The following is a 16,809-nucleotide window of genomic DNA, read 5'->3' as shown; positions in this document are numbered from 1 at the left end:
GCATGACATATCGTTATTATTATAAGTATTCGTGCCAAGTATTTTCAAAATCCCTTGAACTATAAAGAAGTTATACATCGGACACAAAATATACTCTATAACAGACTATGTTAATCTCTAACCTCTAAGTGTCACCTTGGAGGTAGGGACCCAAGTTTTGTCCTCTAAGCGTATCCTTTGGAGGTAGGGATGCAGGTGTTGCGCATGACACATTGTCTTATTATAGTGACTATTTTTGCAAAGTATTTTCAAAATCCTTTGATCTATGAAAAAGTTATGGACTGGACACAAAACAAAATATACCCTATAGCAGACAATGTAAATTGTTGATCTCTAAGTGTGACATTGACCTTGGAGATAGTGCAAGTGCTGTACTTGACATATCATCTTATTATTGTGACTATTTGTGCCAAGCTATTTCAAAATCAATTGAACTATGAAGAAGTTCTAGATCGGACACACAATATAAACTCTAACAGACTATGTTCATTTTTGACCTCTAAGTGTGACTTTGACCTTGGAGGTAGGTATGCAGGTGTTGCGCATGACAAATTGTCTTATAATAGTGACTATTTGTGCCAAGTATTTTCAAAATCCTTTGATCTTTGAAAAAGTTATTGAACGGACAAAAAATATATCCTGTAACAGACTATGTTCATCTTTGACCATCAAGTGTGACCTTGACTTTGAAGGTATGTGACCGGTTGTTGCGCATGACACATCGTCTCATTATTGTGATAATTGTGACAAGTATTTATAGAATCCTTTTAAAGATAAGAAAGTTATGGCCTGGACACGACATGTACCCTCAAATAGAAAATGTTGACCTTGAATAGGCAAGTGCGACCTTGACCTCGAAAGTAGGGATCTGGTTGTTGCGCATGACACATCGTTTCATTAAAACAAATATTTGTGCAAAGTTATTTCATATTCCTTTGATAAATGACAAATTTATGGACATTTTGGGTTTATGGGCTATTTTCTTTGTTATTTTCTTTGTTTTTTATTACGGGCTATAAGATCATAAACCCTTTGATTTCAGAATTAACATATTGTTCTCTTTTGTTCTCTTCACTGTTACATAGCCCCTCAACCCAAAATGTTTGCACGGATGGACAGACAGACGGACAGACAGACGGACGGAGCCTATCTCTATATCCCCCTTTTTCTTCGAGAAGGCGGGGGACAGAAATATTCGAACCCGAGTGTCACTTGTTGGATAGAAGTGGATTTATCAACTGCAACATTCGGCCAATGACCTAATGAATGTGTGATATAGAAATATACTGCGTCGTGTGACGGCGAATTTCATCCTCCGTTTTTGATTAAATACATGTGTATTCGACTGTCTAAGATTAAAAACATGATGGTTTTAATATAAGTTCTTTTTCGTTTTGCAAATTTAACTTGACTTTATCATGTAGGTTTTCAGAATAATTTCATGCTCTGTAAAATGAAACACGCAATGGTTAAATGATATCATATAATGAATTAATGCTCAAGCGCGTACGAGACATGGACACATTTAAAATTTGATATTTCACCTGGTAAAAGTTAACTTTATTTCTACGGTACAAAAAATAAACACATTATATCTGCAGAAATAGTTTTATTTTTTTCATGAAGACATTTTACGAGATGGTTCTTTTTATCTTGCAAAACAGTTTTTTATGATGGCCGAAGAGGTCGATGATATTAGTTTCATCACATACTATCAACGGCAGTTTAATTTCTAAACGAAATTGTTTGAAGATCGTTCAGCCCGACTTTATTGTTGTCTTTCCAGTACCGTCCATGAACAGGCTCAATCAAACCGAGCCTGCAACATTTTACAATTTTGCCGTATAGGGTTTTCTTTAGGGATTCTGCTTTTTACTATTTCATAGCAAATTATTTGACACAGTCGACCATTCCATTCTTTAAATGAAAATGCAAGCATCAGGTCTTAGTATTGACGTCCTAAATTGGTTCAAATCATATTTATCAGATAGACAGCAGATGTATTATGACAGCTGTGGTCAAAAATAAATTGCTTTTGTATGCTGATGATTCTGGTATCTTCGATCTGGTAAAAGTTTATCTGTTTATGTAAAGGCATTGACAGATGATATGGAATTGGTCAGCCAATGGTTAGTGGACAATAAGTTGTCATTACACTTGGGTAAATTTTATTTGGGTCCAGGCAAAAGCTTGATCACAATCTTACCTGCATATAACCTGTTCTGGTACATCCATTGAAACAACTTCATCTATCAAGTATCTTGGGATTACTATAGACCAAAATCTGTTATTTTGCGCCATGGCCGAGTCTGTTCTTAAAAAGGCCATTTCTCGGTTGTTCTTTACCGCAAGAAAGAGTTTCTTACTCAGCATACCAAGAAACTTCTGGTTATGTCTCTTATTAAGTGTCACTATGATTATGCATGCTCTGTTTGGTATAATAGCTTGACACAATCTTTAAAAAATAAGTTACAAACTTGTCAAAACAAAATAATGAGATTTGTACTTGGAGACTTGGACTCCAGAGCCCATATTGACCCATCTAACTTTAAGTCCCTTAACTGGTTACACAAAAGAGTTGAACAGATAATGTTGTGTCATGTTTTTAAGATAAAAAATGGCCTATCTCCGGATTACATGTCTGAACACTTTATTTCACAAGATTCCATAAATAATTATAGTACAAGACTTAGTCAAAAGGGTGGATATTGTCTACCTAAGGTCAAAGGCCATGGTTCTAAATCCTTTGCTTTGTATGGTATTAAATTATGGAATGATTTTCCTGTAGAGTTAACGGAGATTAACAGGTTACAAAGTTTTAAGGTTGCCATCAAAAGTCATCTTATGAACAGTATTTAATTTTTTTAAACATGTTTTTACATATTTCGGCTCAGGATTTTAAATTGTCTGCTATTTATGTTATTACAATTTGAGTAATGTGTTTAAATCCTAGCTGTAAACAGGAGTATCATTAACTCAAGATTTGACTCTGATATACATTTTTATGATTTATTAGTATTTTAAACATGATTATATTTAGGTTTGCCTCTCTACTTCATGCCGCCAATACAAAGAACCACAATGGAAATAAGAGCTTTTTTGCCCTTTTTTGTTTTATAGCATGTCATAGTTTTACTCGTATGTGATATAGTATTTAATAATGCTCATAATTTTATCCTATGTTATATTGTCAACTATGTATATGCTTCCTTTGCCGAAATACTCGTAAATCTATCTATCTATAATATTAAATACCACCTACCTCTTTGACAACTAAGTCGATACCGTAAAACGATCCCTATGGTAAAGTTCTATTTATAAAATTAATCTTGTGTAGATAGTAAGGTAATTCTAACATAATCAGAACGTACGTTTATCTACATGCAGTTACTTTATCATTTACATGAACGCGGTTTATATCTGGCACATATATTACTTTAGGTCAGAAAATTTATTTGTTTGACTTATTATATTTGTTGCCAATGTTGAATGCCTTAATACTATAGATATATTTTGTATTTACGGAGGCAAAATAATTGTTGGATATCACGAAATGACGTGTAAAATAGTATAAATTGAGGTAACATTAACAAAAAAAACAGGAACTATTCATATGTGAGTTTTCGGATTTTTACCTTTAATTGTGACATTATCATCTAACTTGTTGCTCGAGGATTATAAGTCTCCTAATAATTTATGTGACGTCATCGAAAAGAACGAATCGAGAACTTTTATAAATTGACGATGCGGGAACAGAATAATTGACAAGCAAGCAAGAATTTAACTCAAGCGAGACAAACAAAACAGTTATAGATAACAAAAAGACGGACAACTCGGCAAATAGCCATCGAATTTTACATACATTTTGCATATTTTCATCAGTATGTTTGCGATGGTAAGACTTTTGTTATTACATTGCCAAATATTTGTTCCAATTTTAACAAGTCAACTGACGTGGTTAAAAATAGAGAAAAAGTGTAATATACTATTCACCATTTCATACGCAAGTTTCTCACAAATGATAGTTCCCAATTTATTAAAAAAGTACCCCCCTTGGCAAAAGTGACATCTATATCATATAATTAACAAAGCATGAATTTTTGTATTGTTTTGTATGATTAAGGTTAATTGTTAAAATCATATGAAGTAACTTTGAAAAGATTGAGAGTGTTTTATCTAATCTTAAACTTACGGAATATTGGAAAGGACCCTCAAAAAGTGAGCTAAATAACTGTGTTTTTGTGCGGGAACTTTTCACATGCCAACACAATAAACAAAATCATTTTAATTTCCATTACAGGGATGGAGAAACGCTTTGATTGGTCCAACTTTACCTGATATAAGAATCATAATAGACGAGAATCTTGCTACGACTTCTTGGGTATTTACAGCTAAGTCACTAAGGTAAGTTTATGTGTTTCATCATAGTAGGAATATTTTTATGTTTTCTTGATATTTTGTTTGCGGTTGTCTGGTGCTATTTCGTGAAATATATGTTAAATAAACAGCTTTAGATGTGTAAGAAATATTTGAGAAAGATACAGTTTAAAAGTTGTAAATATTTTCATTTTTACATGACGACTTGCATTAATTATGCAAAAATGGTTTTATATTTGTAATATACTACGCAACTTTTGCTAAGGACCAACGTCTGTAACTATATTATGAAGAGTTCTATAAAATAGATTTAATTCTTCACTAAGTGTAGATAAATGCTGCAAATCTAAATGTATAAGGTTTTTCACGTGGTCACGGAAACCAAGGGCCTCTTGTTTTTCTATGTTATTGTAGGTTAGTAGAGACACACCGGTGTCCTGAAACATTGGTATTTCAAAACCATTGTCATTCAAATGTCATACTTTTTACATTGACATGGCAATCCTATTGTTAGATAGTATTTGAATAAAGCAAAGATTTTAAAAGCTTTAGGTGTGGTGTGGCAGGGGGTAAACATCGTGAGATTGGTGTTTATCTTGCTGCACATCACATATATGTCAACAGAGCCATCCAGGCAAGGTTCTTCCAGTAGTATGGCACAACCGTCAGAAATCATGACAGCGACAAATAAACTTCATAAAGGGAACCGACAGCAGCTCGAAATCGATTCTTGATCATCTACACTCGCCGAGGACGGTTTGCATAAACAATACATTTTCAAAATAAATTTCTAAATGATTTTTGGGTCAATGCTTGTACTCAGACAGTGCATAAAAGGTAACATGAGGGTAATCTGCAATCAGGAAGACCATGTGTAAGAATTCAATAGATTCTTTGTCACCAAAAGGCCCGCTAAAATGAGCGAGTGAGCATGTGAGGTGGACCAGACAAAACAGAAGGCTTTTCACTGATGATCCTAATTTTTATTGTTAGACGTTTGGTGAAGACCTTTCGGAAGGTTTAAAACCAAAAGAATAACTGAGCACAACCGCTACAGGTTGGATAAGTTATGGTGTGTGGAGGCATCATCTTGGTCTCATTGTGCTAAATAGAGGTACTTTCATTTTAATAGACAATAATGTGTGTTCCCTCGGGGCCTGACTAGGTTGTCCTACTTGCATAGGGAGACTATGACGGCCAGCTGGATAACCAATTAAGCACACTCAGTTGGAATAAGGTAAAGGTATGAATATCAGGGCTGCGTTTCATGGAGAGTCCTAAGTCTTAAGTTTGTCTTAAGATAAAAATTGTGACAACTTTGCGTTTCAAAGAAAGTCTTAAAAAAAATCCTAACTTATGACTCCTATACTTATGACCAAAAACAGTCCTAAGTCTAGGAGTGTTTAAAAGGTATCTTAAGATTGTCCTAAGTCAAAACAGCTCCAAAATCAAACAACTTTTGTTGAATTTTGTTTTGAAAACTATCTAGAATGATAGATAATGGTCTAAGTAAGAAAATAAATACTAACACCAATATCTTTAGTTCAGTCATTAACGCTGTACAGACGTTTAAAGAGTTGTTTACATGACGTCACAATGTAGCGCCAAATATCGCATGCAAAACAAGACTCATCTATAAATAATAATATTACTGCGCGCTGTACAATTGCAGTTGCGTAGCAAGCAAGGGGGTTCGTAACAATTTTTTTTACTATGAAATTAAATAAAACGGTTATTTTATCGTTTTTCGTGAAATATGGTATAAATTTTCTCTCACCATGATAAGAGGGCAATACATTACTTTATATACTTGCTATAATCAATTACATAGTAAATCCAATCCGGGATTAAGCGCGTGTCATTGTTTTTTGTAACTTTTTTCAGGAGAGTTAATTGGTCATAAGTCTTAAGTTTAAGACAAAAGATAGGACAGTTACTTGAAACAGTCTTAAGTGCAAAAACTTTTTCTCCTAAAGTTGGTCATAAGTCCTATGATTTAGGATTAACTTAGGACTCTCCATGAAACGCAGCCCAGTTTAGAAGATGCAACATAAACGCATCCAAAAGTAAAAAGTAATGTTGATTCATTTTATCATCCTTGCAAGGGTTGTCAAAATGCGTTGGCAAGCAGTTGTCTTAAGCAATGTGTCACACCGTCCGTGGCCGAGTGGTTAATGTCGTTGACTTTAAACTACTCGCCCCTCACCGTTGTAGGTTCGAATCCTGACAGGGTCTTTGGATTCTTTCATGTGAGAAAGTTATCCAGCTAGCTTACGGAACGTCGGTGGTTGTACTCAAGTACCCGTTCGTGTCTGAAATAATGCACGGAAGGGCACCTGAGGTCTTCCTCCACAAGTAAAGCTGGAACGTCCCCAAATGACCTATACTGTGTCTGTGCGACGTAAACCCAAACAAACTAAACTTGTCAACATAAAATTAATGATGACAATATGGAAATCAAGTTCCTCGTCCAATAATCATTGATTTAAAACTACTTTTGCCAAGGTAGTAAAATCAGTGCTGAAAATTATCATACTTAAACTTTTGGTGCTTAGCAAAAAGTTAGTAGTACCGTATCTCTTTCGAAAAAGAAGCCTTTGGTTACATTTTATCTACCAGTTGACGTTATTTATCGAAGTTTCAATGATTAAAGAACAGCAAAACGAGGATGATTTGTACATTAAAAAGCCGACCAGTTAATTGCACCGTAAGACATCATAAATTGGGGCATTTAACAATTACGAAAATGCAGGAATCAGAAAGGATATAATTAATTTTCACCTAACATTAAAAAAAAGAATATAATGCTCCCAGTTTGTATCAATTTTATAGGACAAATATGTTTGTTTCTTTTAAATTTCGTGATTTTTCAAACTGAAATTGAGTTTGTTAAAATTATTGTTATATTTCAGTGGGTTACTTGGAGCTATCTGTGGCGGTTTCGCTTATGATCGTTTCAATTAAATAGGTATCTTTGTCGTCATTGTAATAACAATGGGAGTTTCTGCTGCACTCACACCTTGGTGCTACCACCTTGCGACAATGTTGATCGTTCATGGGTTTCATGGTATTTGTGCAGCTTCTCTTGAAACAGATTTAAATTTTATTAGTCAATGTAATACTTATCTATAAAGAAATCGCACATGCTATTTAGCAACATTTTCTAGCCAAAACAATTACTTTTCTCAGCAAATTTGAACAACTTGATTCGAATGTATCATCGTTTGCGCCGCTGTATTTTGGAACGACAGGGAAATTTAAAACTGTGACTGAAAAGTTAGCAATAAAAGAAGAAATAAATGTCAACACTTCTGTAACATATTACGGAGAAACATTAATTTATATTCCATATAGTATGACGTCACTCCTTTGCTTACCGTCTGCCTGTTTTTATGTTGTGATTTTATGTTTTTATGGCAGTGTATATGATACTCTTAATGACGTTTCTGATTGTGAAATAAGTTCACATCGAAATCGGTACTTCTTAAGTATACATTTACCATGCTGTTAGCGTCGGCTGTGTTGCTCTATATCGTTTATGAGAATAGTTTCATAGGATTTCTTGGAGTGATTGGTTTTGGAATGTCTGTTCTATTTAGTTTACCATTTTCGTGGTTGTCTAAAAATGTCCGAACATTGACAGGTAAAATGGCGAGTATTTTCTTTATCTTTATGTGTGTTGGGAACATGGGTGTGCCTATTTTATTTGGATATCTGATGGACAAAGTTTCCAAATGTGGTTCATTTATTCAAATATTTGTTTGACTTTTGGTATGTTTGCAACCTTTATTTCTGCTATGGTTTCTTTCAGTTTAATAAAGAGAGTTCATAAAAGATCAGAAAAAGCCAATGGTATGTTAACAGTTGAAGGTGAGAATTGAAGGTGAGAAGTAAAATTTTAAGAGTTGACAAAGTTCAGTCTGTTTCGATACTAAGCACATTAAGGAAGGTGTTTATTTGTTGTTTAAAGTACTATCATGTGTTATGATTATAAAATTCTATATGAATATGCCATTTTGTAAAATATGTATAAACATTAATTTATGTTGATGAATTAATCAAAGTAGAAGGTACATTTTGTAGTTTTTAATATTAACCATCATAGTAGTAAATTCCTTTAGTTTTGTCTTTATAAAAACAAGATACATGCACAGTTGCAATCTTTGAAACCAAAATAAGTTATGCTTTATTTTGTACCCGAAAAAGTAGCTTTTCTCTGGTAACATTCCAATCACTTAATTATCTACAACGCCATTCCAATAGACATAACGTGAGAGGTCAAAGAATTGCGCCTTTTCTGACGTGTTTAAATGTGGTGGTTTTTTTCTCTCAATATTTTGGGACAACACATATGACAAGGTTCTATAACCGGCTGATACATATATTTTATCAAGATGACTGCCATACATGTTAATAACAATATAAATATAACGTATTGAAGTAATAACTAATTTTATATTTATGTTGTAAATTCTGGGCATTGCATTCATATCTGCTAAATATATTTGATGGATATTCCTGAAGAATAGTATTTCTTTATTACAAGTTTGTAGATAAAACTTCTATAAATGTTTTCAATGGGATAATATAAAACCATTCACAACATTTTCTTTTTTTTCTGTACTGTTAACGTATTTTCAAACCATTCTTTTAATGTTGTTTTGTGGGTGTTTACTTGTGTTAGTTCATGTATTATGCTTACTACGGAAGTAAGCTAAAGATATCCAGACCCAATTTCGGATTCATAGATAGTGAATCTTACACTTTCATGAATGTATGTTATAAACCAAATTGATCTTAAATTAAGTAAAATGTTTTTAAAGACCATCCTCACTCGAATGTTAATCTTTGATTTGTTGATTATTTAGCAGTTGTGAACTTGATAATTTGCAACAATTTAGTTATATGTTTAAATGTTAATGAAGAAATGCACACATGTGGTTATAATATTATACGAACTATTTATACATGTTTGCTATAAATAGAGGCTTTGTTTCTCCCTAAATGTATGTTAGTATAGAAATGAAATGGATTGGTATAAATCTGTCATTGATATATGATTGCCTTTATTCCGAACAAGATTGTTAGCATCTATATATATTTTTTTCCAACATTGAATGTTCTATTCCTGCATGTACATGGGCCATCAATGGCTTACTACTTAATAAAGATATATATAATGATTAATGTACAATATGTTTGTTTGTATGTAGTTTAAGTCAATAATATGTTCTTCTTCTTATTCTCATTTTCGTTGTATTGTATGTTTACATATGATACATTTATAAAAAAATATACTTATTTTGTTATTATGAAACCAAAATTTAAACCAGTTACAACTCATGCAAAATATAATGCAAGTTATTTCCCTACGTATGAATATCAAATGAAAGCAATGATTTGCTTATATCTAAAAAAAATATGACCAGGTGCTGTTCTTTGTTTATATCAAGCGGCAATCGTTTATTTAAAAACAATATATTTTGAAACCAAAATAAACAATACTTGGTTAAAAAAAGAAACAATTACTGTTGCATTATTTGTAAATATAAATGTAGCATCTGCCATCAGCTGCAATACTTTTTCAGCCACAATAAGCTCCATGTGCAAGATAAGCATCAATTTAAATAAATACAACGCTATATGGTTGTGTGGTCATAGGCAGTTTTTTTTCGACAAAATATATTTACAAATCTTCACTGTTTTTATAAAAAATAAACACACACATATATATGCATGAGCGCATCGCTTCGAAGCTTTAAGATAATATCGGGCAATTTTTTTAGAGTTTCTTCACTAGTGAATATTATTTATGGTTGTCAAATTTGTTTAGCTATGCTTTCATTTGATGCAATTACTTAATGTTTATAATTATGTTGATATGCTGATTGCATCTGTACTGGGCAAACTAAAGTGACAACGTTGTGGCGTCACTTACCAGGAATGTATAAAAAGGTAGCTTTTAACCTGTAGTTAACATAAACGTTTTCTGTCTATTTTTCAAATTTGATGTTCAATTATAAACAGTTTATTTGAAAACTTGAGTAAGAAAGCGATGTAGTGATGACACACTAAGGTATGCAGTGGGCATGATACTATGATGATTGCACAAGCGACTTCTTAGTTCGATATTTTCGAGAGCTCCGTGTCTATAAGGTCAAAGAGAAGACAAGTATTGGCAGTCGTACTGGGCTGCAGCTGTCTTGACACCAACAGAGGAAGATTATCTGGCTAAATAGGCTGTCCACATGGCTAAGGTTAGACAATGTTTTCTTGATGCAGATATTGCTAAAATCCTGGATTCATTTGTTAACGCCTCTATGGAGTCTCTCAGAGAGAACCATATCAACTGTCAAAAGATAGGACTGTGCTCGCTCTGGTGAAGATTCAGAACTGGTTCATGGCGTTCACTGATTTCATTGCTGATGGCATGAATGACCCTTCCTTGTGATAAATACTATTACGCTGTCTTAGTGTGGACGAATGAGGGTTTCCCTTTCGTCCCAAAAGCGGGAAAGTTCTCGCACCCAACAGCGTCCCAAATGTTTACAATTTCACATCTCGGATAAAACTCATATCCCGCTTGTATGAACTCTGCATGATGTTATTTCAAACCACTAACAATATATCCAGGTAAACGATTTGCCAGTTATGTTCTTGATTGTTTGGAATCTGATGAAATGGGGAATATAGATGGACAGCGGACTGTTTCTCACTTGGCTTAAGATGTATCTGACCCAGAATTCATTTGTTGATGGCTACTCAACCTATTCTACACCTGAAGCTTGAACGTTATGCAGATATAGCAATATTGTTCTTCTCTGTTTACTTGCACATGCATCCTACATTATGCAACACTGTGACCTCACACTCTTCACTTTCTTTACAGTATTGTAGAAACAATCAGAAGAAATAAGAAATAACCAAGTCTTTTTATCTATAATAGTTGAAACACCACCAATCTTACAACACATTGCAAATGTTGACCCATTTGTGTGTCTTATCATCCAAAATGTCATTCCCTGAAAGTGTTTCAGTTGAATTCAAAGAAATTCTGAACTTGCCCGTTTCAAAACCTTGTGGTTTGAAATCATCATCTAAAGTAGTTTGTGGGTGTGGTTGTTTTTGCTTAACAACACGTTTTATGTCATATGTCGCAAAAAAAGGAAGAGTATTTTAGCTACTCTCAATGGTACAAAGTGCAAAGCAACACAAGGGGTCAAACCATTTCGCCTGCAGGAGCTAACAAATGCATAGACTGCAGTTATTCGAACGAAATAAGTTGCCTCTTAAGATCAACCAGGGATAATGGTGGCTACAATTATTATGCCTGTATAAGTCGATGAAGAGGAGGAAAGAAATAAAAAGATGAAAAGAAAACGGACTTATAGCATAAACGCATGTAAGAAACAGAACGTTAACAAAAACTGAAAGAAGATTGTGTATATCAGGGGAAATTGAAAGAGCTACAGAAGAAAACCAGGCTAATCGTAAAAAATGAAAAACATAATTACACGTTGACACTGACAGCAATTTCAGAACCCGAATATGCAGATGATTACCTACATAACGTTGAACCATTTGAAAATTGAGCTTACTGAGCATGTGAGTGATTGCTATTATATTTTTTTTCTTTTACTTGCCTCCTAGACTATGATAAATGAAGATAACAGGAGTCATGTTGGTCATAAATTTCCACATGTCCTTTACGTAAACGAACATTTCGTTTTGCCGTTAAAAGATTAACAAAGAATGTCTTTGATATTTGGAGATGGTCTGTCTAATGCAACGAAAAGAATAGTTTCATGAAGCTTTTGCAGTTTTGCATTTTTATACTTTTTATGTTGATTAAAACAAATGAACAAAAAAAACACCTGACTTTACTATTACAAATGTCTCAATTCATGATAGAGCTGTTATAATTACTGTCAATATAGCTGTATATCCAGCTTTTAACTCAATTTAAAGAATTTTTGTAGGTTAACTAGTTAAAATGGCAGGCAAAAACGTTTCTAAGTGTATGTTCACTTAATGTTCCGTCATGTCAGGAGTGTCTTCTTTATGCATATGACTGACTTGCATGTCTGATAGAGTTACAAACAAAGTAAACAAAGTATAAAGCATTTGTTTTAACGAACAATATATGCAATAATTAAATGGTCTGCTTCTTAGGCTCATTCTTTAATGACCATGAGTATATGTAAGATCTTAACTGTCAACTAAAGAATACCGTTATTTATGCAATGTATCTATAACATTTCAAGCCTTAAATGTAAATATCGAATAAGCTATAATCTCGCTCAATTGATGTATGAAATTAAAATATCAATCAAGTTCAATTAACATATAATTATACTATTTTAGATAGACAATTCAAATGTCAAAATCTACTTACTAGAGTTCCAATATAAATATAATGTACGTTGCATTTAAAGATACAATTTACACATATGCAGACAGAAAAGTTTTAAAAGTAGAACAGTTTTGATGATTTTAATATCAATTTAAATAACGAGATGATTAATTAATTGTTTAATTAATTAATTAATTAATTAATTTATTAATTAACTGACATATTTGGATTTCGTTCCAACCTTTAGTATCAAATGCCGACCTGTTAAGTGTCATACGTTGTCATAAAACATTTATTTAGGTATAAACAGGAAAAAAGGTATGCTTCCATTAAAATATACAATGCAAACAATCCAAGATAAATAACTTATATTCCTTGTTGTGAATAGGTCATTCACGTCCATTCCTATTTATAATATTAATCTTGTGCTGATAACAAGGTAAACGTAATCCGAACATAAGTTTATACATGGAGTAACTTTTATCAGTAACATGTATGCGATTTATACATTGTGCATATTTGACTCAAGGTTAATTGGTGGTAAACAAACACTCCACTAAATATTTGGATAGACTAATGATATCAATATTGAATCACTGAATTTTGTTTACGCTAATTTGTGTTTTATTCTTTCTATATGTATGAACATATTTTATACAAGCTGGTTTAGAAACTGCAAAAAAATTGTTCAATATGGCGAAATGATTTATACGATAAAGTAATTGAGTAAAAGTTAACAAATCAGGCTAGCAACTATAAAAATGTGAATTTTCGGATTATCTATTCCTAATTGTGACGTAATCGATTCGTGTACACGTGGATTGCTTATCCCTTTAATTGTGACATCATCGTAAAGAACTCAACAGGAAAGGTCACTGATAAGAATGCAACAGGAACGAAACAGGAGACGTCACTGAACAGAACGCTACAAGAACAACAGGAAATGACGATGCATGATCAAAATGATTCGGCAAGCAAGCAAGAATTTAACTCAAATGAGACAACCAAAACAGTTATAGAGTACGGGAGAAATGGGAAAGTACAAAACAAAAATGAAGAGAACTTGACATTTAAGCATCAAATGTTACATACAATTTGTATCTGTATCAGCATCTTTACACTGGTAATGTTTTTGTTATTTCTTGCACTTTTCACACATTTAAATGACATTTTATAGATCTAAGTTGTTATTGACTTGTTATCAAATTTAATCTTAAACTAAAAACTTAGCTAGAGACATTATCAGTTTAATCATGTCTTTTGTGGGCTTATTTTAAGCATGATCACTATTAAAGTTAATCAGCTACATAAAAGAAAAATTAATATGAATAGGTCGGACAAAATAAAGCTCTAACAGAGGAATAACATAATTTAACCTTCTGTTATGCTGCAGGGATGGAGAAACGCTTTGATTGGTCCAACTTTGCCTGATCTTAGAATCATTTTAGACGAGAATCTTGCCACGACATCTTGGATATTTACAGCTAAGTCACTAGGGTAAGTTTGATGTGTTTCATTATAGTAGAGATGTTTTTTTTATATTAACTTGATGTTTTGTATTAGGTTGTTTGGTGTTATTTGGTAGACGATCACGAACATTCATTCAATAGTATATATGAGTAAGAAATAGTGAAAAATTTAAAACAAACACTTTTATTTTCATGCAACGCCTTACAAGTAAATTACTTTCGATTTTTTTTAATACACTTTGTTTATTACTTTCTATCATATTTCTTTAGGGCTACAGTTTTTCTATCCGTTGAAATTACTTAACAATGACAAATTTGTTCTATTATTATGAGTAATACATTAGTTTAATAGGTACGGTGTTCTGGCGGTTTGCTTACTGATGTTTAAATACGAAAGATTCGCACATTCGTAAAGTCGCCCAGTGAGTTCTATTGTAAGTCATTATAAGTGGGTAAAGTCTGTTACAAACTAACCACTATGCAGCAATCTACAAATAAGTTTTCATATAGTTTATTTAACCGCATTATGGTTTTGCTGGGTTAATGACCTTACTTTGATGTAAGAAAACAATGTTTCGCACTTTTTTCATGTTTGGTTAAACAACGACAATTTCTGTTTTTTGAATTTGTATTTTTTCATGCTGAAAATGAGTTTATAATTTTCTCTATTACGAAATGATCAAATATTGTCTTATTATGAGATTATATTTGTTTTCAGTGGATTACTTGGTGCTATCTGTGGTGGTTTTGCTTATGATCGTTTCAATAAAATAGTAGTGTTCGTCGTCACTATTATAGTTATGGGTGTTTCGGCTGCCCTCACACCTTGGTGCTACCACCTGGCGGCAATGTTGGTCGTTCATGGGTTTCATGGAATTTGCGCAGCTGCTCTTGAAACAGGTTTTATTTAATTTTTATCTAAACGTTAAATGAATATTTAAAAAGAATTCGCGCAAGTTATAGAACAAACATTCACATGCTCTCATGTTGAATAAGTAACTGATATAGATAGATGAAAATCACATTAATTGTTCATAATATTTTAAGAGTAGAAATGTAATATGGAAAGATGGGTAATGTTTGAAATGTACATTTTGTGTTTCCCATTTTCAGCGGCAACAGCTGACATGGCCCTTGTGTGGAAACAGAAAGCCGGACCTTATATGCAAGCTGTGCAATTTGCGTTCAGTGCTGGAGCGATTGTATCCCCTTTGGTTGCAGAGCCTTTTTTAGCCGATTCAATTAGTTTTCCCGCTAATTTTGAACCGCTTGTTTCAAATACTTCCACGTTGGCACCACCGTATTTGAAAACGACAGGAAATTTAAAAGCTGTTACTGAAAGTCAAAGTGAACAAATAAATGGCAACACTTCTGTTACTGTATACGGAGAAACGTTAATTTATATTCCATACGGTGCGACGTCACTCCTTTGTTTACTGTCTGCCGGTTTTTATGTTGTGATTTACTGCGTTTACGGCAGTGTATATAACACTCTTAATAATGTTCCTGATTGTGAAATAAGTTCAAATCGAAACCGATACTTCTTGAGTAAAAAGGTGAAATATATATTTACCATGCTATTAGCATCGGCTATGTTGCTCTATGTCGTAAGTGAACATAGTTTCATAGGATTTCTCATGACATTTTTAGTATCGGAGCGAAAATGGAGTAAAGCAATGGGGTCTGTAGCGTCTTCTGTATTTTGGATTACTTTTTCAGTTGGCCGATTAGTTGGAATTGTTGTTATAAAGTTCATTAGTATGTCCTCAATGATTTTCATATTTAGTGTTATATATACTTCAGGTTCGGTGTTATTTCTCCTAGCTGTGATATTTGATCAAGTCATTTTGGAGTGGGTGTCCATTGGAGTTATTGGTTTCGGAATGTTTGTTCTATTTAGCTTAGTATTTTCATGGTTGTCTAAAAATGTCCGCACTTTGACGGGTAAAATGGCGAGTATTTTCTTTATCTTTATGAGCGTTGGGAACATGGGTGTGCCTATTTTAATTGGATATCTGATGGACAAAGTTTCCCAAATGTGGTTCATTTATTCAAATATATGCCTGAGTTTTGCTATGTTTGCAAATTTTATTTTTGCTTTGGTTTCTTTTAATTTAATGAAGAGAGTTCATAAAAGATCAGAAAAAGCTAATGTTATGTTAAAAGTTGAAGGTGGGGTTTAAAATGACAAAGTGAAAATCGTTTTCGAAATAAATTACATAAACAAAAGGTTCGTCTTATGTTGTTTAAAGTTTTACTTGCTTATATAGGTTTGTATTACAAAATTATGTCCTTCTGTACAGTATGCATTCATGAATAAGTAATACTAGCAGGTAGTTCAAACATCAACCATCCTAGAAATATGTACCTAGTTTTTTTTTAAGTAAAACATGATACAGTCGCACTTCTAGTTAAAAAAAGTAATGAGTATATGAGCACCCACCACCCGCCATACCCGGGTTCAGTTATTTTTACATGGGAGTTCACAGATTTGCGTCCATTCTGCTGAATGTGGGTGATATTCGACAAACATTTCCTGTTTCACGGGGCGGGGGCGGGCTTTTGCATCAAAAAAACTGAAATGAGGTCCAAAAGTCACATCATTCCTTT

The 16,809-nt window shown here is 33.1% G+C and overlaps 1 protein-coding gene across 1 annotated transcript; it reads left to right on the top strand.

The window, feature by feature from the left end:
• Positions 1–13,074: 13,074 nt before the first annotated feature.
• On the top strand, positions 13,075–16,597 carry LOC132752479 (sodium-dependent glucose transporter 1-like). The gene is made up of 4 exons (XM_060742809.1): positions 13,075–13,853; positions 14,124–14,227; positions 14,918–15,099; positions 15,313–16,597. Exons 1-4 carry the CDS (start codon positions 13,674–13,676, stop codon positions 16,380–16,382), a joined length of 1,536 nt encoding a protein of 511 aa, XP_060598792.1. The 5' UTR covers positions 13,075–13,673; the 3' UTR covers positions 16,383–16,597.
• Positions 16,598–16,809: the final 212 nt, after the last annotated feature.

The sequence above is a fragment of the Ruditapes philippinarum genome, unplaced genomic scaffold, assembly GCF_026571515.1.
Source record: "Ruditapes philippinarum isolate M1 unplaced genomic scaffold, ASM2657151v2 ctg2026_1_1_1_1, whole genome shotgun sequence".
Classification (NCBI taxonomy): Eukaryota; Metazoa; Mollusca; class Bivalvia; order Venerida; family Veneridae; genus Ruditapes; species Ruditapes philippinarum.
This window is presented reverse-complemented; position numbering and strand designations above follow the sequence as displayed.